General features: G+C 36.0%; 1 protein-coding gene across 2 annotated transcripts in view; it reads right to left on the bottom strand.

The window, feature by feature from the left end:
• Positions 1–23266, bottom strand: part of MED23 (mediator complex subunit 23) — a 44651-nt gene that overhangs the window by 3398 nt on the left and 17987 nt on the right. For both annotated transcript variants that reach the window (XM_059177534.1, XM_059177535.1), the window contains 16 exons: positions 22245–22388; positions 20065–20210; positions 18427–18672; positions 16209–16351; positions 14943–15117; positions 13660–13823; positions 10913–11037; positions 9510–9715; positions 9241–9421; positions 7779–7949; positions 7133–7349; positions 5327–5563; positions 4220–4385; positions 3359–3431; positions 2141–2355; positions 888–1008 (listed from right to left, as the gene is read on the bottom strand). In XM_059177534.1, coding sequence (XP_059033517.1) covers positions 888–1008; positions 2141–2355; positions 3359–3431; positions 4220–4385; positions 5327–5563; positions 7133–7349; positions 7779–7949; positions 9241–9421; positions 9510–9715; positions 10913–11037; positions 13660–13823; positions 14943–15117; positions 16209–16351; positions 18427–18672; positions 20065–20210; positions 22245–22388 — 2730 coding nt within the window. The remainder of the gene's footprint in view (positions 1–887; positions 1009–2140; positions 2356–3358; positions 3432–4219; positions 4386–5326; positions 5564–7132; positions 7350–7778; positions 7950–9240; positions 9422–9509; positions 9716–10912; positions 11038–13659; positions 13824–14942; positions 15118–16208; positions 16352–18426; positions 18673–20064; positions 20211–22244; positions 22389–23266) is intronic.

Genomic DNA, 23266 nt, shown 5'->3' with positions numbered 1-23266 from the left:
ACTAACACAGGGATAACACATTTGTTGAAGAACTGTCACTGATTACAGAAATCTGGATGGGCTATACGATAGGATCTGCATTTTTTTTTTTTTTAAAAGATTTATTTATTTATTTGAGAGAGAGAGAGGAAAAAAAAAGTATGTGAGAGTGTGCATGTGAGTGGGGGGAGGACCAGAGGGAAAGAATCTCAAGCAGACTTCCCACTGAGCAGGAAGCCTAACATGGGGCTCGATCCCACTACCCCGAGATCATAATCTGAGCTGAAATGAAGAGCTGGATGTTTAACTGACTGAGTCTCCCTGGCACCCTGATATGGTCTGCATTTACAAAAGAATCCAGACTGCTACAAAATGTCCCCTAACAGGGCTTAAATGCAATTTCTCTTCATAACTCAGTAATGTCGTTTAAAATATAAGAGAGAGACGATTTCCATTCTAGAAACCATTTCTCCATATCTGAGATAACTGCAGTCTCAGGGATACTCTACGTTGTATCTTCTTGGTTCCATTTGTTGGCTCAGACTTCAAAGTTCTATTCTTGTCTCATTTTCTTTTCTCTGTCCTCTTGTTAGGTGACTGATTTATCCATTCCCATGATTTTAATTAATTCCTCTGTACTACAGCGCAGGCTCTCAAATGCACTTCTCCATCCTTAACTTTCTCTTCAGCCTTAAGAATGAGTATTTCCCCTGCATTTCCAATTTAATACATCCCACATCAAACTCATTAGAGACACGGGCACACTAAATCCCTTAAATTGTTCTTAGATCCTACTAAACTAATTTCACTAATGGTTATGATATATAGTTTGGAAAACCCCGGGAAAGAAACATCAATAGATCTTTTAGAACTTAATCTTATCACAGACAACACAGGTTATATTTTACCTCTATCATACAACGTGTTCTCTCTTGCTGAAATCTTTGTAAAAATGGTCCCACAAGATGGTACACATAAAGCAACTGGAATTCAGTCTTTACTATAGGAAGAAGGACTTCAGTGAGAAACCTAAAATTTGAAGATTAGAAATAAAAATTTCTTGTCACTTCAAATCAGCTGAATTGTTTGAACTTTGTTGATACAGCCTACCCAGGCATTTCCTAAAATTTGTAATTTTTTGCAAAGTTTCTTTTTCTAATTAATCTTACATTCACACTGGCTATGGTTTTCCTTTGATTATCAAAATAAATAACTTCAGATTGAGGAGTCATTCTCAACAGTAAAAGTACTGAATGTACTACGGTATCCCCTGCCTGCTTTCTGAAAATTTGTGTTATGCCACTTTGCTTTTACAAAAGGCCTACATTATTATAGCAATGGCTTTTCTCGTAACAGGAAAAATTCTCTTTGGTTTTCTTTAGGTTATCAAAAAGAGATACTAATGTAGGTTTTCTGTACAAGTAAATTGGTATGACATGAACTTTCAGAAAGGGCGGCATGTGCTTCACTTTATGTCATTTTGGCTTATGGAAGGTTTCACAGGAATACTCTACTTTTGAATAGCAGGAAAAACCTGTATTTGAAATAAAAAAGAGAATAACCAATCTAATATAAATGTCATTCTCAAGAAATTTGACTCTAATTACTACCAATTTTATAGTCAAGAAAAGTAATCAGAAAATAGCTATTATGAGTTATTCAGTTCAAAATGCAGCTTTTGGGATATATTCTGGAAAAAGCATGCATTTGACTAAACCTCCTGAAACTGTAATGGAAAACTAGATGCCAGACTATTTTTTGCTCATACAAATTAATTTTTTTAATCTTTTTTTTTTTTAAGATTTTATTTATTTGACAGAGAAAGAGATCATAAGCAGGCAGAACAGTAGGCAGAGAGAGAAGGGGAAGGAGGCTCCCCGCTGAGCAGGGAGCCTCATGGAGGGGCTTGATCCCAGGACCACTAGACCATGACCTAAGCTGAAGGCAGAGGCTTAACCCAGGGAGCCACCCAGGTGCCCCATACAAATTAATTTTTTCAAACAATTTTGAAATATGAGAGCTTTCTCATTATCTAGAAACTCTACTTAATTAAAACTCACTTTGAAAGCTACTCTATTGAGATATATACCTCCTGTGTAAATGAGATTAATAAACACAAAATGAAAAAGGTCCAGTTTACTTACAAAATCACAATACCTACTTGGGAATGAGAGAGAGCTGTCCAATGCTAGAATGGTGCCACACAGCGTGTGCAAGAGCTAACGTATAGCTGCAGCTCATCTCAGAGTAGGACTGATGACAAGCAGTGAAGTCAAAGAGGCGGAATGGATAGCCAACCCACTCTGACTCGGATGTCAGGCTGGGACTGCTGATAACACTCACAATTCGATCATGCAGGACAATCCAATATGGTTCCTTTAAAATCAGAGGAAAGCCTGATGAAAAATATCCCTTATCAGGTATTCCACCCCATTTCCAATATTCCACTCCAAAGCCTAAACTCATGGCACTTTATTGTTCTTTAAAGTTTTTTACTTCTCTAGCACGTTGTCTTGTGTAACGGAGATTTTGAAAGCAAAATTGGGTGTCTTCATCGTTAAGTCAAATTAAGTCAACAAGAACCTGGGGATAAGTGTCTGTGAGTTAAGAGGGCTCTATACATGTGTCTGTCTAGTTCGTTTAGTATCTGGTATTTACTACACAGTAAATTGCTTTTACCAATACCTATTATATAAACAACACTACTACACATAAATAACTCAAATAAATATATATATTTTGGAGGCATATAAGGAAAAAATGACTGATTTGGAGAGGTGAATAATCAAGTCGTAGAGCACAGAGCTAAGACAGTGTTACTGACACTGAAAGATAACTGCAACAGTCAACTGTGTAGTGCCGAGTAGACACAGGTGGTCACAGAAGGGGGACCTCACATGAGGGAAGGTCAGGGAATGGCTCACTGAAGAAGCAGGACCTAAGCTGGCAAAGAATGAATAAGCTTTAGAAAAATGACAGAAGGAAAGGGGTTCTGCATGTCTTATTATGCAACACATCAGAAGTACTTAAAACATATCTCAACAAGAGCTATTAGCATGAGCAAAGCCTCTAGATACATAACATGTTAAGTGGTCAAAAGTAGATCAGACTTTAATGTCAAAGCAAAGTTGGATAGATAAGGTGGGACCAAAGGATGCAGGGACTCATAGGTCAGATAGGTTTTTAGATCTCAGGGAGAAGGCAAACAAAATACTCACCGTAGGTTTCTGAAGCAGTAATACCATAAAAACTTAAAAAATATGTAAACACTTAATTGTGTGATGTCCTTGTACAGGCCATCTTACATGCATCTTATTCTTGTGACCAACAGGGACAACTGCATTCCATTACTACATATAAATCACAGTTGTTAACTCACTGGTAATGCAGTAATGATCAGTCCAATTGCATTCATCCATGCTGTAATATTCTCTCTTGGCACTAATGGCTGACTAAAAGTGAAGAAAAACAATTAAAAATGTGAAATTACAAAAATATTTTTATATGGTTGATAATGGATCTTATTTTGAGAATACATATAATTCAGGGCTAACAACTGACCTACTTCAATAAAACTACAATGGAATTTTTTGGGGGTGCCTGGGTGGCTAGTCATTGGGCGTCTGCCTTTGGCTTGAGTCATGATCCCAGGGTCCTGGGATTGAGCCCTGAATTGGGCTCCCTGCTCAGCGGGAAGCCTGCTTCTCCCTCTCTTACTCCCCCTGCTCATGTTCCCTTTCTTGCTGACTCTCTGTCAAATAAATAAATAAAATATTTAAAAAAAAAAAAAAAACAAGCTATACTGGATTTTTATTGAGTAAAAATTTAACATACCCAAAAACTAAGTAAGGCTTTTCTTAGTTGTCTCCTTTAACAATGGTTGCTGGGATGAAAGACTATTTCTACTTATTTATACTTTTCCAATCATTACCCTCTACTTTTTGTTGATCTTCAAGAAAGGAATCTTGAAGGCTATCTTCAGTGAGATGTTAACATTATTCCTAAATTTATTAAATGTCAAATAGCTACTGAAGAGTAGAGGTGGGAACAAACCCAGGTCTTCTGACCCTGTCCAGGGCTCACTCCATTACATCTATATCACAAAGATAAAATCTGGGACCAAAAGACAGTTATGCAACAGCCCTGGGAAACAGGTTTGTCTAACAGTTCCAAATAAAATATCATTCTTTTTTTTTAACAAATAAACAATGAATGTTATTGCATGAAACAGGATACATACCTTTTCAGGACGACATTTAGAAGAGCATTTCCAACATCTTCACCTGAAACGGCCAAGGCCATGAGCTCCACACAAGTAACATGCAGTGCATGTGCAGCTGGGTTGGGAAACTCATTGAATCTCCAGTCACAGTTTGGAAATGGACCAGGAGATTTGCCAGCCATCGGTGCAGATGGTTAAAGCTATAACTGTTTGTTTATTTTGAGATTAACAGCTCACATCTGTAGTGCTTTATAGTTTTAAAAGTGTTTCCCATGTAAACATCTCATTTTATTACCAATTTATCTGATTATAAGTCCCCAAGAAGTGACTGAACAGAAATTAGGCAAATAATAGGAACCAAACACACATCAGTTTGACATAACTGAAATGTACTGACAGCAACAATGTGATTAACCACAGGTATAAATGGTTGTTCTTATATACCTGTGGTTTTGTAACTGTGACAAGATAGCTAGAGAGGCAACAAGAGTAGCCCCAGGCTGCATCCAACCATTTCTTTTAATAGTTATAAGACAGCTGATAAGATTACTTTATAATGAGTAATTCTTTTACTTCAGGAAACAAATGCCTTCATGTAGCAAAACAAATCACAAAACAGTAGCATGATGTACAAACATGATAAGCACAGTGTGCTAATAACTTAAAACATGAAATCAAAATAAAGAAATAAAAATACATATATAGCAGCCTTTTCATTATAAAAGAGAGAAAATAAGTTTTATTGTCTATTAATATTTTAAAAAAGCATTTAAGGATTTATTTAAAGCAAAAAAATTCTATGTTCTCCAGTAGCAAACAGATACATTTACTATAATACAGAGTATTTTTTTTTAGGAATATAATTTTTTTCTTTGAAACAGCCTCATTAGGTCTATTTTTTAGATATAAAATTTAATGAAGTGAATGTGTGCCTATCAGGCAGCTAACCTGATGCTAATTTAAGCTTTCAAAATCTTTACAAAAGTAAAAATAAAAATAATTGCAAAAAAGAACTGAAGTTTTGGAATATATAAAAATATTACCTTGAAAGGATAATATGTATTCTCACAAATCAACATTTAGTTATTTCTGAAGGGTCTGGAAAAATCACAATGAAAAGGATATTATCTACTAGTCTGCCAATCAATCTGCAATAGTAGGAGTCATCTGGGACCCAAGGATTTTCTTCCCGTGCATTCATGCCACACTTTAGGTATGTGTCACTTAGACACCAGCCTTGTGGTCGATTATCCTTGAGTGAGCCAATGATGGCATGGACAAGCTTTCTCTTGAGATGTGGGCGTTCTCTCAGATGCATTTCATAATAGTGCAGAGTATTATACAAATAAGTCACGGGGCGATCTGCCAAGAAGAAAACACATTATCACAATGTCAATCTGGTTACCCACAATGAAAAACTAACCCTCTGTTTTCAAGATTACCAAAAAATAGCTCAGAAACTCATGAAACTATTTCACATGCTGGGCAATGGCATACAATGAGTATTTTTATTTTAGGACAAGGCAGAAAGCTTCTAATAATATATACATGGCACATAAAGGAATATCCACTGCAATGCTGCTTATACTAGCAGAAAGATTCAAATAGTCCAAATGGTCAAAACAAGGTAAATCATGGCATGTGTGGCACGAATGAGTTTTTTAGGTACTGATACAAAATAATCAATCCTAACACATTATAAAGGCATTGAACACAACATGCAGAACAATGTGTATATCCTATATTATTTGTGGGGGAAAAAAAACTAACCCCAGGATATCTAAGGAAGGATACACAAGAAACTGGTAACAGTGGTCTCCTACAGAAAAAGAAACTGGGCAGCTAGAGATCATGATGGAGTTAACTACTTTTCACTGCATACCCCTCTCTACCATGTGGATGTTACCTAATTCTCCCGCCCCTTCAAAAAATTTTTTGAAAGGAATGCTTGCTTGAACTTCATACCTCTTCTGTAGTGCTAAAATGCAATTCAGACTTCTGGTTAGGAGGACGATATCTAGACAAAGGACTGAGAAGAACTGCCCCCCAGAGAAATTTACTTTGTCCCCACAGTTGCTGCTCCAGGCCTTTCATGCTCCTGTGGCTGACTCCACCATTCTCCAGTCACCTGGTTTAAAGCTTCACAGTTGTCTTTGACATCTTCTTTTCTATAGTCTCTCCATGAGCAGCTAATCAAGCCCTGTTCCTTCTTCCTTGACTATCTGTCCCTTCCTTATTTCCAATATTATCATAGCTGTTCAGGTACTAATCATATAACTGAATTTTTTGACGGAAGTCTTTGAAATTGCTTCTTCTTTCCGAAACATGCTGCCAACTACAATTAGATTTATCTTTCTCAAGTAATGCTTTTTATCTGCAGGTTATAAGATCAAAACTTCTCAGCCTGGCACTGAAGGTGATTTATAGGTGGGTACAAAGTTTAAATTCTCAATTTAGCCAACGAGGAGACTGTCTTCAAAATGCTGTGATTTTTCCAAAGGATTCCTTCTGTCTAGAGTGTTCTCTTTTTCTGCCTGTTTATATAAATCACATACATCAACAGCTTGAATCCTATCATCTAGGAAGCCTGCTGAGTTAGTTCAAAGTCACATCAGTCTCTTCTGAGCTCATATCATACCATTCTCCTTCTCCACTTATTTGGCAACTAATCACACTCTATGTAAAAGGGGTCATCTCTTGCATATCACTTTTATTTCTGCTATTTAATACATTTGCCATGACCTACCTATTCATATTTTTATGTCAACTATTTTATACTTCACAGCATCACTATATAGCACTATTGTCAAAACACTTTTATTGAAAAACAATTAAAATATAATGTTTAAACCATGATTACCCATATGGTCATGTCCAGACTACTTTTGTTTATTGAGTTATTAGATGGAATTATAATTTGAAAAAGCTTACCGTGAAATTTATATAAGCCACCAAGGTGATCTAGTAGAGTTTCCAGTGATTTGGAAACTGGAAGCAACTCTAAAAATCTGTGGATGACTATATCAAATACTGGGAGAAATCGAAGACACACATTTCCAAAATAGATGGGTAGATAGGGAGACTGGATCTGCACAGGAGGATCAACCTGCTCCGCCAGGCCCTCAAAATACAGTTTCTCAGGGTATTTCTATGGAAGTGAATAAATGGCAAAAGTTCAGGACATCTTTTTCTATTCTCTTAAAAAAATAAAGCTAAATAAACTTGTCATTTTTAAAAGAATATGAAAACATTTTTGTTTTTACAATGCAAAGAAATAAATCTAGAGTGCTTTACTTGAAAAAATATTATCCCAAAGACATAGCAAAAGAGATTTATGTAAAAAGAATTTGTAATAACCCTTTCATTTTGTAACTATTCACATCTACTAAAACTGCACTTTCAATAAATTCCTAACAAAGAGCTACTCTAGAACCTTGAGGCAGTTTAGAGAGCTAATTTCCTTCTATATAGATTAGAGGGAAAACAGAGAACCAAAGAGAAAACAGCCAAACCAATTAGCCAAATTCCTAAGAACAGCATAAACAAGATTCACTGAAGCACTGAACTGAATTAGTACCTTGTGATAACTCATGTGCTTGGTGTGCCAGTCATTCTGTAGCCAGTGTTCTGGAGAATTTTCTTTCACAAAGTCACTTACTCGATTTCTAAAATCATTTGGTTTGAGTAATAGCAACTGAATTATGAAATAACAAACCTGGGCTTCATTTCCTTCATGACTACGCATGGCCTTTGAAGAACAACAGAAAAATGGTATTAAAATGTCTGACCTGTGCAAAAGCATGGGTCTGCTACTAGATAGTCTATATGTGAATATAGTAATATCTCACTATTATTAGAATTTTATTATATGTCTAGTCTACCCCTAACCAACTGTTCAGAATTCCCTAAACATATTTGACTTTCTTGCCCATTTTTGGTTCTCACCATTGCTTTTGCCCAAAATGTCCCTCTTTTTTTTTTTATTAATTTTTAATTTTTTATAAACATATATTTTTATCCCCAGGGGTACAGGTCTGTGAATCACCAGGTTTACACACTTCACAGCACCCACCAAAGCACATACCCTCCCCACTGTCCATAATCCCACCCCCTTCTCCCAAACCCCCTCCCCCCAGCAACCCTCAGTTTGTTTTGTGAGATTAAGAGTCACTTATGGTTTGTCTCCCTCCCAATCCCATCTTGTTTCATTTATTCTTCTCCTACCCACTTAAGCCCCCATGTTGCATCACCAAAATGTCCCTCTTTTTTGGTTGAAATTCAATCCATCCTCCAAGATCTCTCACCTAGATAGAGATGGTCTCTTATTGTTGGCAGGCAATATTTTCCTTACACCTCTATCTTAGCCTTCTATTTTACTGATTTATAGATTTAGCTCATTTCTCCTACTATATCATAACCATACTTATATTTGTGTTTCACAGCTAAGAGGTTAATCAACTAAGTCACTCCAAACATCGTCATTATAGTTTTTAAAAAGTAGCATTTTCCAGCCTGGTTCTGTGTCTTCTCTTAAAATTTTGCCTGAAATAGACATCAAGTGAAGAGGAAAAATAATATGGGGAATATTGAGTGGCTATGAGAAATATTCAGTTCTGAATATGGTTGCCAAAGTGTAGAGTAATGATTATTAGCACTCTGCAAAAAAATACAATGATTTTTTTTTTTTTTAAACCACTTTCTGCCTCTAGTGGCAGCCTTTGGAATTCAACTCAGGGGCTAATTGCTTGTACTTTTACAGTATCACAAGGCCAGGACCATGACTGTCTTATTTATTTATATATTTTCTATGCATAGAACACAGTAGAAATTTAATACACACTTGCTGAATGAATGAATAAAGACAATGGGAAATCTCTAGTTCCTTAGGGAAGTGATAGCAATGCTTGATAATAGTATAATTTCATTAAATCCTTAGAAGCAATATAGCTAGATTAGCGCAAGACCTGTCAGTAGCACACCTTGATCCAAAAGAGAATGAAGCAGCTTAGAAACTTATTCTCAAATAAGCATATTCTTACCAGGCAGAGAATTAATCTGTCCAGTGTAACAATGTTATACTTCCATACCATGTCATTAAGAATTTCAATGCATTTGTTGAGTTGCTGACCCCCAGCTGATGTAGAGAACTCATATACTAAGAAATCTGCAAATGTTCTCACATGGGCTACCAGGGCCCTGGCTCCAATTCTTTCTAATACTCTAGAAAACAAAGAGTAAAAAATAAGTTATATTGCTATATGGTATAACAGTTTGTCAAATGGAATGCAGATCTAGGTTTCTGGCTTACCTATAGCCAATTTGATTAATATGATCTGTTTCTAAGAGCATTTTCCAGAGAAGACAAAGGAAGAGAGGAGGAGAGCCTTGCATAGAGAAGTGGGTAATGATGTCATTTTCATTGGTCATTGACTTCCACTTCCTATATTCCTCCTCCACATTTTTTTTCAGATTAAAACGGCTTTCCTGAGGTACATTATTTTGCTTGAAGAATGCCTAAAAGGAAGATCAGAAGTTTACGTCAAGGGTTATATTAAAAAGAAGAGCACTCGCTATATTGTCAAGAAACCAGTTCTAGGCTTGATTCTGATACTAATAAACTTTGTGTGACCTCAAGCAACTTAGTAATCAAGACCTGAATTTCTATAATGGGAAAATACACAGGCTTGAGGAGATTATCTCAAAAATTCCTTTCCTAGATTTCCTAAGCAGAAATTCCAAGCAGCCTGAATTCAGAGCCTCCTCAATCATCTGATGATCTGTTCATCTTTGAAAAAGAAAGAAAGAAAGAAAGAAATGTATGTACATTTTCGTTACATATTTTGTTATCTCTATAAGGAAAATCCATTATACTACCTCAGACCATCAGTATCAGTATCACCTGGGACCTGTAAGAAATGTAGACTTGGGCCCCATTCTAGACCTAACTGAATTCTAAGTTCAGCAGTCTATCTGAACAAGCCCTCTAGGTAATTCTGGTAAGTTTGAGAACTACTCATGGCGCTTAAACTTTTCTCTGAAAAGTAGAGGACAAATGAGGTTTTCCTTTCTCCATATCATAAAAGCCAAGTTAATAGTTTTTCTGTGTGATTAAAAAAAAAATTCAGGGACGCCTGGGTGGCTCAGTTGGTTGGACGACTGCCTTAGGCTCAGGTCATGATCTCAGGGTCCTGGGATCGAGTCCCACATCGGGCTCCCAGCTCCATGGGGAGTCTGCTTCGCTCTCTGACCTTCTCCTCGCTCATGCTCTCTCTCACTGTCTCTCTCTCAAATAAATAAATAAAATCTTTAAAAAAAAAAAATTCAGTCAAGTGTAACAATGTGTATTCTGTGAGGCTCTCTTAAGCTGTATTTCTCCCTATTTCAATTCTAAGAGAGAGACACATTTTTTCAGGTAATGTGTTAATTCTCACAAGATTCCTAAACTGTTAACTAATAAGATAAAACAAAAACTTTATTTTTAGGAATATATTTAGTTCTGGAGTAGGAGAGGGAACAACTCAAGAGACTATGGAATAGCAAAGATTTTTTAAAAAGGAAATATAAGCTAATTTCCTTTGGAAATCACTTAAACAAGCTCTCTAGAATAACACTAAGTGGGAAGAAATGAGTTAATGGGGAAGAATGATTTCATATATATTAAATGGAAAAATGACTTTGTATACATTCAATATGTAATTAAGACCAAATTACCTGTAGTGGGCCTGGAAAACAGCTAAGAGTGTGTGATGCCCAATTATGAGGAGTAAAACTCATGATGGTCTGAAGAATGTCTTTACACCAAGTTCCTTGAATTGAATCAGAGCCTGTAAAAAAATCTAAACATAAACAAATAGATGTAATCCAGATATAAATGACCCACAATTTATAAGTGATATCATAAGGAAAGTAACAATTATGTACACCCATTGAATTGCATAGCAATACGCTCACTGCTTAACTAGTTATATTCAATTTAAACTTTCGTTCTCTTAGTTTATAAATAATTTGAATGATTAATTAGTAAATATGAGCACAATTTATGAAAAGAAGACAAAAGATATTGCAATCTTTTTTTTTTTTTTTTTTTTAAGTAGGCTCCATGTCCAGTGTGGAGCCCAACATGGGAATTGAACTCATAACCCTAAGATCAAGACCTGAGCTGAGACCAAGAGTTGGACACTTAACTGACTGGGTCACCCAGGTGCCCCTGCAATTTTTTTTTTTTTTTTAAGGTTACAGAGCACCAGTGGTCTAACAGTGATACAGGCCCTCCATGACTGCTCATGTAGTTCACTCTGACAATGAGGTATCACCACTTTCTTGAGCCAAGGAAACAGAATTAAGAAAGTATCTTTTCTAGTGGTTGAAATAGCTACAGACTTTAACTCTCTAAATCAAGAAGGTTAATTTATGTAAAATAAGATAGTTCACACAAATGTATTTGAGGTTACTAAATTCAAAAACTACTTCTTTAAAACAGCAGTTTTCAAAGTATGATCTGCAGATTCTGTGGGTCCCCAATATATCCTTTCAAGGATTTGATGAGGTCAAAACTATTAAAGTAATAAGAAGATAGTACTAACCTTTTTCTCTGTTGATATGTGCACTGATGGAGAAAAGGGAATGGTAAATAAAACTGCTGGCCCCTAGAACATTCAAACAGTGGCACCAGACTATACTAACAGCCACTGTAATCTTCACTACGCTCTCATAGGAGAGAGGGGCTATAGAGGGGAAGTGCCAGTTTTATTCAATAATATCCTTGAAGTAGTGAAAGGAATGTATCTTATCCCTTAAGTACATCTAATTTTATGTTATGATAGAAATGGAAATATGCATAAAGTGTCTTAGCTACCCTTCAAAAGATGATGGGTATCTTAAGGAAAAATACTTGCAATTTTGTTTAAATATTCAGTTAAATCTCTTAATGGCCTTTTGGCTAAGATCATGTGTGGAATATTGAGTTAAGTTAGCTCCTTTTTTTTATTGGAATTCCACTTTTATTTGAAAGAACATCTGACAGAAAACTACAGTTATTCGGATTTGGGCATTAAGCAGAAATTTTCTTGAAAATTAACAAAGGGAACTTGTTACTTCAAGGAAAACAAATGACAACATCTTTTGCCAATGATAAAATTTGACTTTTCCAGTGAAGAATCAAAATTTTGGAAAACCTGTATCCACTACTATAAGCCTTATAGTTTTCCAAAACTTAATGATTTTCCTAATAAAATGTGCAGCGATATTAACAAATGTGATTTTAAGATACTGCATAGTGAAGTGTGCCCACATTTATAAGATCTACGTAACACAGTAAACCAAAGCTTTCCAAAAACTAATTCATGAAGTTATAAAATACACGTTTTTTTTTTTTTTTAAAGATTTATTTATTCGACAGACAGAGATTACAAGTAGGCAGAGAAGCAGGCAGAGAGAGGAAGGGAAGCAGGCTCCCTGCTGAGCAGAGAGCCCAATGTGGGGCTCGATCTCAGGACCCTGGGATCATGACCTGAGCTGAAGGCAGAGGCCTTAACCCACTGAGCCACTCAGGTACCCCAAAATATACATGAACTTAAAAAATCCACTAGGTGTGCAAAAGAGATCACAGGATTATAAAGTAAGAGTACACAAAGGTCACTGATAGAACTTTGGATTCTATGCTGCAACTAATGTTTGAGAAACCATCACTTGTCCAATTTTTTGTGACATCAGAGAATATTCACAATTATTGGAAAAGGCCATTAAAACACTCCTCCCCTAAAACCTCTTACCTGTATAGGGCCATATTTTTTTTTATTTCTAAAATAACATATTACAGTAGATGATATGTAGAAGTAAATATGAGAATCCAGCAAAGCTTCTTTTACAACAGGTATTAAAGAGAGATGCAAAAAATGTGAAACAATGGTGCCTCTTCTCATTAAAGTTTTGTCTGGAGAATATACAGTTTATTATTCACAAAAATATGCCATTTATGTTAATATATATTAAGTTTATTATTTTTAAGTGAGTCAAAAAACATTAAAAAAGCATCCAACTAATAATACATTGTATATTACCTAAATTGAATTTAAATGTAAAAAATTTTTTAAAGTGTCTATCTTAGTATCTAATAAAGTAAATATTGATAGATAAAATCCATATAAATAGAAAATCTTTGGGAATTTCATTTTTTATTTTTAAGAGTGTAAAGTGGTCCTGAGACCAAAAACCTCAAGAACCACTACCTAAAAATGATGTAAAATGGCTGAAAACTGAAGCTCAATTCAGTTAAAATAAGAGTACACAGAAGAACCTACATTAATGACTAAACTGGTGAAAGTATTAAAACAAGCATTATTTTTTCCAAACAAATGAAATGGGTCTTTTCAGTATGTTATCCCCTTAATAATCAGTAGGGACACTGCATGCTCTAATTCATCTGTTTTTGTCAGTGGTAACCATCATATTCACTGTACCTGTTACGTGAGTTGCTCTAGCTAAGGTCAATATCAAGGCTCGGTTCAGCTCCTCGGATTCTGCGGACAGCACTGTTTTGGGATCACTTAGGAAGCGTGTGAACTGTGGCTGGACCTCCGAGCTCCCTAATGCTGTTATAAGCCTAAGTGCGGTGCTCTCAACACTGAAAGGTGGGAAAAAAAAGAAATGAAAAAGTTAAGTTACATATAAAGTTTCAGAATTATAGATTTAAATCTAATTTTAGATTGAGTAAATGGAAAAACATGAAAACCATGAATTTCTGTTCTTTGATTAAAAAAAACACCCTCCTCCTTTGTGTGAGAATGAGCTTTGTTTAGTTTTAAAAACCTGAGATGCCAAAATAAATAAATAAATAAATACATACCGAGTTGCCAAATTTTATAGCAAAACCATCTAACACTACTCATTTGAAAAAGGTAGCTCATAGCTTATAGGATTACAAAATTTCACCTGGATATATAACATTTCAAAAATCACATTTTTCAATCTGAAAATATATTTTCACTTAAAGCTAAATCAAAGTGACATGATAATTTAACCATAATCTGAAATGTATTTAAATCAAATATTCTTTTTTTTTTTTAATTTTTAAAATTTTTTGTTTTTAATTTGACAGAGAGAGAGATCACAAGTAGGCAGAGGGGCAAGCAGAGAGGGGGGGGGAAGCGGGTTCCCCACTGAGCAGAGAGCCTGATGTGGGGCTTGATCCCAGGACCCTGAGATCATGACCTAAGCCGAAGGCAGTGGCTTAACCCACTGAGCCACCCAGGCGCCCCTAAATCCAATATTCTAAAGGAATAAACTGGAACATTTTGTCAAAGGCCTTGGAAGTACTCATTCTCAGGCCAAAGATCACCAGACGAGGCCTGAATTACCTTAATAACTTCCTATTTAAAAAGCTGTCCTCGGGCGCCTGGGTGGCTCAGTTGGTTAAGCAACTGCCTTTGGCTTAGGTCACGGTCCCGGAGCCCCGGGATCGAGTCCCGCATCAGGCTCCCAGCTCCATGGGGAGTCTGCTTCTCCCTCTGACCTTCTTGCCTCTCATGCTCTCTCTCACTGTCTTCTCTCAAAATAAATAAATAAAATCTTAAAAAAAAAAAAAAAAAAGCTGTTCTCTATTTCTTCTGTATTGGAAATAAAATATCCTAGAAGCAGAGGAGATTTATGACATATGAATACAAATACTATAAGGGATTAAGTTCCCCATGTCCAACACAGTTTCTAAGAAATCTTAGGGAAAGACCGTCATCCCAGAACTCACCAGAGATGGAGCTGGTTCTGGTTGGTTTGTGCAACGGCAGCTAGAGTATGAAGATGGCTCAGGAGCTGCACCCTGTAATGCGGCTGGATGTGGTGCATCCGGTAGCTGAACATCTCAAGAAGTGTGTGTAAGATCCCCCAAGCATGGGACTTGAAAACAGTAGGCAAAAGTTGACCTCGAGGAACAAGACAATTTAAGGTACCAATTATAAAAGCTATGTTTAAAAGACATTGAAGAAAAGTCACATGGAGTAAAATCTGTGTCAAGATTTGATCATGAACACACACATACACACTTTTTCTCCATTAAATTTTCTCCATTAATTTTTCCTTAATGGTAAGGAAAAAAAATCCATATCCTAATTAGAATACCAAGTTTGCTTTTTTCTTTTTTTGTTGGACTATGATAAATGGTACTCAAGCTCATCTGAAAAAAATGAGACAACATATGAAAAAAAATTACCCTTCCTCACTTATCAGTTGTTTTTTAAATTACTTTCATAACATTAATATTCCCAATCTTCTGAAGCATGAGGATCATTTTTTAACATACATATTGCATGACACCCACTCTTATTCTTTCCTCTCCCAAAAAAGCTGTATTCAACCCTCAATTATCTGGGAAGAAAAGTAATTATGTTCAAATTAAAATTACACTAAACTATAACTAAAAAGTTGTAATTACCATGAAACAGAAAAACACTTCTATATTAGAAAGTATCTATTATTTAGAACTGCATAACAATTAACAGACACTATAAGCTATCTACTGAAATGCAGAAAACTTTGCCAGTCAGATATAGCCCCAGGGCCAAACCAGCAGAAGCAGCACATGGGACCACACATTCTTGCATGAGAATAGGGACCATGTCTGTCTAGCTCACTGTATCCCAAGCACTTAACAAAATACCCCTTTTAAAATTTCATTTTATTTTCTTTTCAGTGTTCCAAAATTCATTGTATATGCACCACATCCAGGGATCCATGCAATACGTGAACTATACCCCTTTCTTATCATAACTTTAAAGTACAACTCACTCTCCTGACTCTCACACTCTTACCCCTCTTTTTTGCTTGGTTTTTCTCCATAAAACCTATCATCTGACATATTCCATACTTCATTTATTTTTCTGTCTCCCTCATTAGCAGGTAATCTCTATGACAGCAATGACATTTGCCCACTATTGTATCCCCAGGGCCTAAAAGAATCCCTGCTGAACTAATGAATGTGTTAATGGTTATAAACACCAGAAAAGTCCTGTCTTACTGATAAATCCTTTGATGCCCAAGGACTCTATTTCCATATACACCAATAAACGACTGTAAGTTTCCACTAGGGCTGGAGCCAAGGCCACGCTGGATTTTGCATGAGCAAGTTTTATCACTCTGGTAGCAATGCTATGGATAAGGCTGAGGAAAAACAAAAGAAAAGAAAAAATCCATATTTTTGAAATAGATAAGCAGTTACTCATAAAGAATCTGGTATATATCTAAACTTAAATACATGAAATGCACGAGTTCCATTTTAATATTTAAGTTGTGCAGGACACTTGATAGTGATGCATTGAGACTAATTCTGGTTTTCATGGTGCTTTCAATGTGCATCAGGATCCCTTTGCTCACACAAAAGCAAAATTTGGGTATGACTCATAAAAACATACTTGAATTAAAAAAAAAAAAAAGACTAAAACACACACAAACCAAAAACCCCAAAATCATTTAAACAAAAAGAGCATGTATAAATAGTTTTAGTCTGGTTTTCTTTTTCAAATATGTAACTAAAACTATTTGAGAAATTAAATGACTTTTATTACAGAATTACTTAAAAAAATCACTGCTAAGATCCAAACTCAACTCTGGCACACAGCAGGTAAAGCACATGTATAATGCCATGACAACATTTACCATTAGAAAGAGTATGATTCTTCTAGAACCGATGTCCCACAAATGCATTCTCTTGTATCTACAGAATGTCTAAACTCTGAGCCAATACTTAACAGCTAAAAGACTAGAAATAAAAATCTGGATTTCTGGGGTGCCTGGGTAGCTCAGTGGGTTAAAGCCTCTGCCTTTGGCTCAGGTCATGATCTCAGGGTCCTGGGATGGAGCCCCGCATTGGGCCCTCTGCTCAGCAGGGAGCCTGCTTCCTCCTCTCTCTAGTCTACATTCTTACATTATAGAAATGAGCTAAAATGGCAACACCACGAGGTAAGCCTTGCACGCTTCAGTCAGCGTCAATTCCTTCTAGATACACATACTTGCATGTGCATGAATATCTGCCTCTCTTTCACTCAGCAGCATGTGGGACTCACCTACATCATCAGCTTGGCTCTTAGGGGTACTTGAGTTCTAGAATCACAACCAACAGAGCTATTTCTGTCTTTTTAAAAAACGATAATGTCAATTCTAAAATCATCCCTGTTTATAATCAATATAGTATAGGCATTACAATTTTCGCATCCCTGGACTCAGCAATTCTACTTCCAGCAAATTATTGAATAGAAATATAGGTAGGTTTTATAGGTAGGTGCAAAGACAGTCTTAAAGGTAGTTTAGACATCATTATAATACTAAGACCCTGAAAATAATTCATGTCCAACAATGTGGAACTGGCTAAGTAACCACATATAGCCACACAAAAGACTTCTTCACAGAAATTAAAAACAGACATTTTTTTAAAAAACATCTGGAAAGAGTTGTTTGACAGATCCTTATGGAGAAATGATGGTTATGAAAGAGTACTGCAGGGCGCATGAGTGGCTCAGTTGATTAAGTGTCTGCCTTCTTCTCAGGTACTGATCTCAGGGTCCTAGAATCAAATCCTGCATCTGGCTTCCTGCTCAATGGCGAGTCTGCTTCTCCCTCTCTCTCTGCCTCTCCTCGCACTGATATCACTCTCTCTCAAGTAAATAAATAAAATCTTTTAAAGAAAAAAATATCACAGTAAGAATCCATTTTGTTAAAAGAAAAATCTCAACCATTAAATGCATATATTTGGGCGCCTGGGTGGCTCAGTGGGTTACGCCGCTGCCTTCGGCTCAGGTCATGATCTCAGGGTCCTGGGATCGAGTCCCGCATCGGGCTCTCTGCTCAGCAGGGAGCCTGCTTCCTCCTCTCTCTCTGCCTGCCTCTCTGCCTGCTTGTGATCTCTCTCTGTCAAATAAATAAATAAATAAAATCTTTAAAAATAAATAAATAAATAAATAAATGCATATATTTATACATAGAGGAAAAAAAAAGCCTCAGAACATACACCAAAAAATTTTATAATGCTCGTTTCTCATGAAGAGATTATGGTAATATTTTCTTGAGGTTTATATGTATACTTCAGAATTCCTATAATAAATATTATTTTTGTAATAAAATAAATCTAATCATTTTTTTAAAAATATACCTGACCATAAAACACACACACAATCATGAAATAAAGCCTATACTACACTGGTATCAATTTCCTGATACAGGACCAAATAAAAAGAACATACCTCATTTTGGCATGAACTGTCAGTGAATCCAGGAGGTTCATGGGTAGGGGAGTAATAGATGCTGAAGCCAAACAGCTTGTTCCAGGAAGAGGTACTCTCATAATTCCATTTCCATAAATAGTTTCTACCAGAGCTCCCATGGGTAATGTAAAACATTCTGAATTTGTAGAGTATGCATTACACAGCAAGGCAATCTTATAGTCATTCATTTGTAAACTTTTATTTCTAAGACTCTGCTGTAGGAACCTAAAATTTCAAGTACCATTAAACAGTAAAAAATGCAGATCATTTCCAGAAAGTTAAGCCTGTGCTTTAAAAACATTTAATTTCATGAAATGATTTACTAATACTATCTTTATTTCTACAGTTTCTGCCCCAAATGCAGAGTGGAAACAGAAAAGTTTGAGTAGAATTTCAAAAAGAACTTAAGTAATCACAAGTTATCAATTAATGGATATTTGCTAAGTATTACTACATACATGGAAGATTCAGATAATGAAGAAATAACTCAAAAGTTCATGAACTTGATTTCTATTTATTATCTATCTGGTTAAGTACAACAATGTGGCATCATTATAGATGCCACTGTGAAAACATATTAAGGAATATCTCATAAAGGGAAAGCCAAATGAAATGTGAAGTCTGCGTACCCTACAGTTTTCTATGAAGAGATTCGGCAGTCCTTGTCAGAAGTTCTAGGTGGGAAGTTCAGGTGTTCCTAACATCGGTGACTGTCTAAAACTAAGTCTATCTAAGGGGCACCTGGGTGGCTCAGTGGTTTAAGCCTCTGCCTTCAGCTCAGGTCATGATCACAGGGTCCTGGGATCGAGACCCGCATCGGGCTCTCTGCTCAGCTGGGAGCCTGCTTCCCCCTCTGTCTCTGCCTGCCTCTCTGCCTACTTGTGATCTCTCTCTCTGTCAAATAAATAAATAAAATATTTTAAAAAATAAAATAAAATAAAATAAATAAAATAAAACTAAGTCTATCTAACAAGGGAATCTTCTCTGGGTAATCATAACTCTGGAAATGGTGTAAGGGAGCACACCAGCCTGAGCAGCTCAAATAATCCTGGCTGCCCAGGGAGTGAAGACATCTGTCAGATCATTCTCAGATCCTGAGTACTTAAGAAATTTTGAAACACTTTCACATACTTTTGGAAAATAAGAACTTTAATTAAGGTAAAATATGTAAAAGCAAAAATCAGACCTGGAAATTAAATATATATATGTCTGCATACATATAAAAATTTTCTAGTTGTTTTCTGATACAGGTATTGGTCAATTTTTCTTGGTAGGCCATTGCCCATTAAATATTCACCTTTACCCCCAGTCCGTGTGGGAAGATTTCCATACTTGATACAAATACTGAGAATAAGATTAGCCTATAATACACTACTTATTAATTAAAAAAATTAACTGCTGGGGCGCCTGGGTGGCTCAGTGGGTTAAAGCCTCTGCCTTCGGCTCAGGTCGTGATCCCAGGGTCCTGGGATCGAGCCCCACATTGGGCTCTCTGCTCCGCAGGTAGCCTGCTTCCTCCTCTCTTTCTGCCTTCTGCCTATCTGTGATCTCTGTCTGTCAAATAAATAAATAAAATCTTTAAAAAAAAAATTAACTGTTAAGCTACAAATTACTTACTCATGGTGAAGCTTTAGGGAATGAGGTATTGGAATCTGCAGCTTAGAGTTGTCATTTTGGGCTTTTCTATTGAGATGAATCCAAATGCAAGTCATTGCAAAGGCATGAGTTGACTGGGGTTTGTTAATATCAGGAACTGGGATATACTGGAAAATAACAATAGGCATATGATAGGAAAGAGAAGAATTAACTAATTATATGTATTCTAATAATCGACTATTGATATACCTCTTTTTAAAATATCCTTTATTAATTTAACTTCAATTGTTCTTTGAATATTCAATACTACAAATCAAAAGATCTAACAGCTATAAAATAATAAAAATGTAATGACAGGATTATTTTTTCTTGCCAAGAAATTAACAGAAATTCAAAGATGCTTAGCTGAATTTTCCTACTGTCATGAGGCATTCACAATCATTTAAAAATTACATTCTTTAAAAAACAAACACATTATAAAATTTTACTGAATGTGATGAATATACTGAAAACACAGAATTTCTAAAAGTCACATATATGCTTTTCAGGAACATCTAACAATTAAGAAATATACAATCTAAATAAGTATGATAATATACATGACACATAAACATATATTGTATACTGATGGGGGAAAGGACATGGATGTCTGCAATTTGCTTTAAAATTGTCTAGTGTTGGGATGCCTGGGTGGCTCAGTGGGTTAAGCCTCTGCCTTCGGCTCAGGTCATGATCTCAGGGTCCTGGGATGGAGCCCCACACTGGGCTCTCTACTCAGCCGAGAGCCTGCTTCCCCCACTCTCTCTGCCTGCCTTTCTGCCTACTTGTGATCTCTGTCTGTCAAATAAATAAATACAATCTTAAAAAAAAAATTGTCTAGTGTTAACAAAAATTATGAGTGGAAAGATGAAGCAAGGATACTTCTTAAAACTACAATGAGCTATCCCCTCACATCTATCAGAATGGCTAAACTCAAAACACAAGAAACAAGTGTCAGTAAGGATGCGGAAAAAGAGGAACGCTCTTGCACTACTGGTGGGAATGCAATCTGATGCAGCTACTATGGAAAACAGTATGGAGGTTCTTCAGAAAATTAAAAAAATAGAACTACCCTATTATACAGTAATTGAATGCACTACTGGGTATTAAAATACAAAAACACAAATTCAAAAGAATGCATGCACCCTATGTTTATTGCAGCATTATCTACAACAGCCAAATTATGGAAACAGCTCAAGTGTCCATTGAGAGAGGGAATGAAGAAGATATGGTGTGTGTGTGTGTATACATAAAATGGAAAATCATTCAGTCATAAAAACTACTGAAATCTTGTCATTTACAACAACATGGATAGAGCTAGAGAGTATAATGCTAAGTGAAATAAGTCAGTTAGAAAAGACAAATACCACTCCAGGATTTCACTCCTATGTGGAATTTAAGAAACAAAACAACTGAGCAAAGAAATAAAAAAAAAAGAGAGAGAGAAACAAACCAAGAAATACTCTTAACTATAGAGAATAAACATGGTTACCAGAGGGGAGGTAGATAGGGGGATGGGTGAACTAGGTAATGGGGATTAAAGAGTACACTTATCATGATGAGCACAGAGTAATGTATAGAATTGTTGAATCATTCTATTACACACACCTGAAACTAATAAAAAACAAAAAATATTTCTTGGTAATGAGTACATACTTTATTTTTCTATTCACTCTACCTCTTAGTGCATCTAAAATTTCCATAACAAAATGTATTTTAAAAAACTGGCAATCATCAAAATATACCATAGATTACTCAAATACTCATATATTAAAATAGGGGGAACATACTCAACTGGCAAACAAAAAAGATATTAATACTGATGTCAGTTGATCTTTCAGTAATGTATACCGATTAAAACAGCTTAATGCTTTCAAAACTGTAAACCTATTTAGAATGTAGAGAAAGAGCTTGCTATATAAGATATTCAACTGTAATTTAAAATAAACTTCAGAAATAATCTAGTTCAATTTCTTCACTTTACATATGAGTAAACTAATGTTAAGAGGGATTGATGTCCATCCCAATTATGGTTAGTCACAGAATTGGGAAAGAACTCAGGTTTTCAGCTTCCAAATCCAGTGATCTTTTCACAAAATCACACTACATATAAATAAGACATAATCCAATCACCATACTGTTAACTATTTTATAAAACTTACTTCTTTTTCTGGATATAGGAGGTCAAAGAGCTTCATGACAGGGAGAAAATCAGCTAGCGCATTTTTCTGAATACTTCCAGAAATGAATTGCAGGAGAACCCACATTAGATGATCTCTGCCTTTAATCAGTCCTCGCCCTGCTAACTGTAAAAGATGTTTAAATACACATCTACACAGCTGGTTAAAGAGATGGATGTAGTAAAATTTAAAGAAAAACAAAACAAAACAAAAACCAGGAGAAACCCTGGTGTCCAAAAGTTAGCATCTAGCTTTGGCATTTATAAAGTATTTAGTTTCAACTCAAGACACACCAAGCAAAGCCTTTTAAATTATTTTTACATTCTATATATGTTTCCTCCCTGACTTCCAAAACAGCTGTGCAAACCAAAAGTTAAATGTTTTAGAAATAGGATTAGGACTAGGTTGACCATGCATCCAAGAGAATCAAGTTTAATATGAGATAATTACTTAAAATAGCTCATCAGGGATGCCTGGGTGGCTCAGTTGGTTAAGTAGCTGCCTTCAGCTCAGGTCATGATCCCGGCGGCGTCCTGGGATCGAGTCCCACATCGGGCTCCTTGCTCAGCAGGAAGCCTGCTTTTCCCTCTGCCTCTGCCTGCCACTCTGTCTGCCTGTGCTTGCTCTCACTCCTCTCTCTCTAACAAATAAATAAATAAAATCTTAAAAAAAAAAAATAAATAAAATAGCTCATCTAACACAAGCAATACCTCATGATACCAAAAGGATTTTTTTTTTTTTTTTTAAATTTAAAATCTTCAGGGTGCCTGGGTGGCTCAGTGTGTTAACCCTCTGCCTTCTGCTCAGGTCATGATCTCAGGGTCCTGGGATCGAGCCTCGCATCGGGCTCTCTGCTCTGCAGGGAGCCTGCTTACTGCACCCCCCCGCCTGCCTCTTTGCCTACTTGTGATCTCTCTCTCTCTGTCAAATAAATAAATAAAATCTTTAAAAAATTTTTTTTAAATCTTCAAGAAGTTGTTATCAAAAACAATTTCTTGTTTCCG

This window comes from Mustela lutreola, chromosome 6, assembly GCF_030435805.1.
Source record: "Mustela lutreola isolate mMusLut2 chromosome 6, mMusLut2.pri, whole genome shotgun sequence".
Classification (NCBI taxonomy): Eukaryota; Metazoa; Chordata; class Mammalia; order Carnivora; family Mustelidae; genus Mustela; species Mustela lutreola.
Note: the sequence above shows the minus strand (reverse complement) of the source record. Positions and strands in the feature narration are given on the sequence as shown.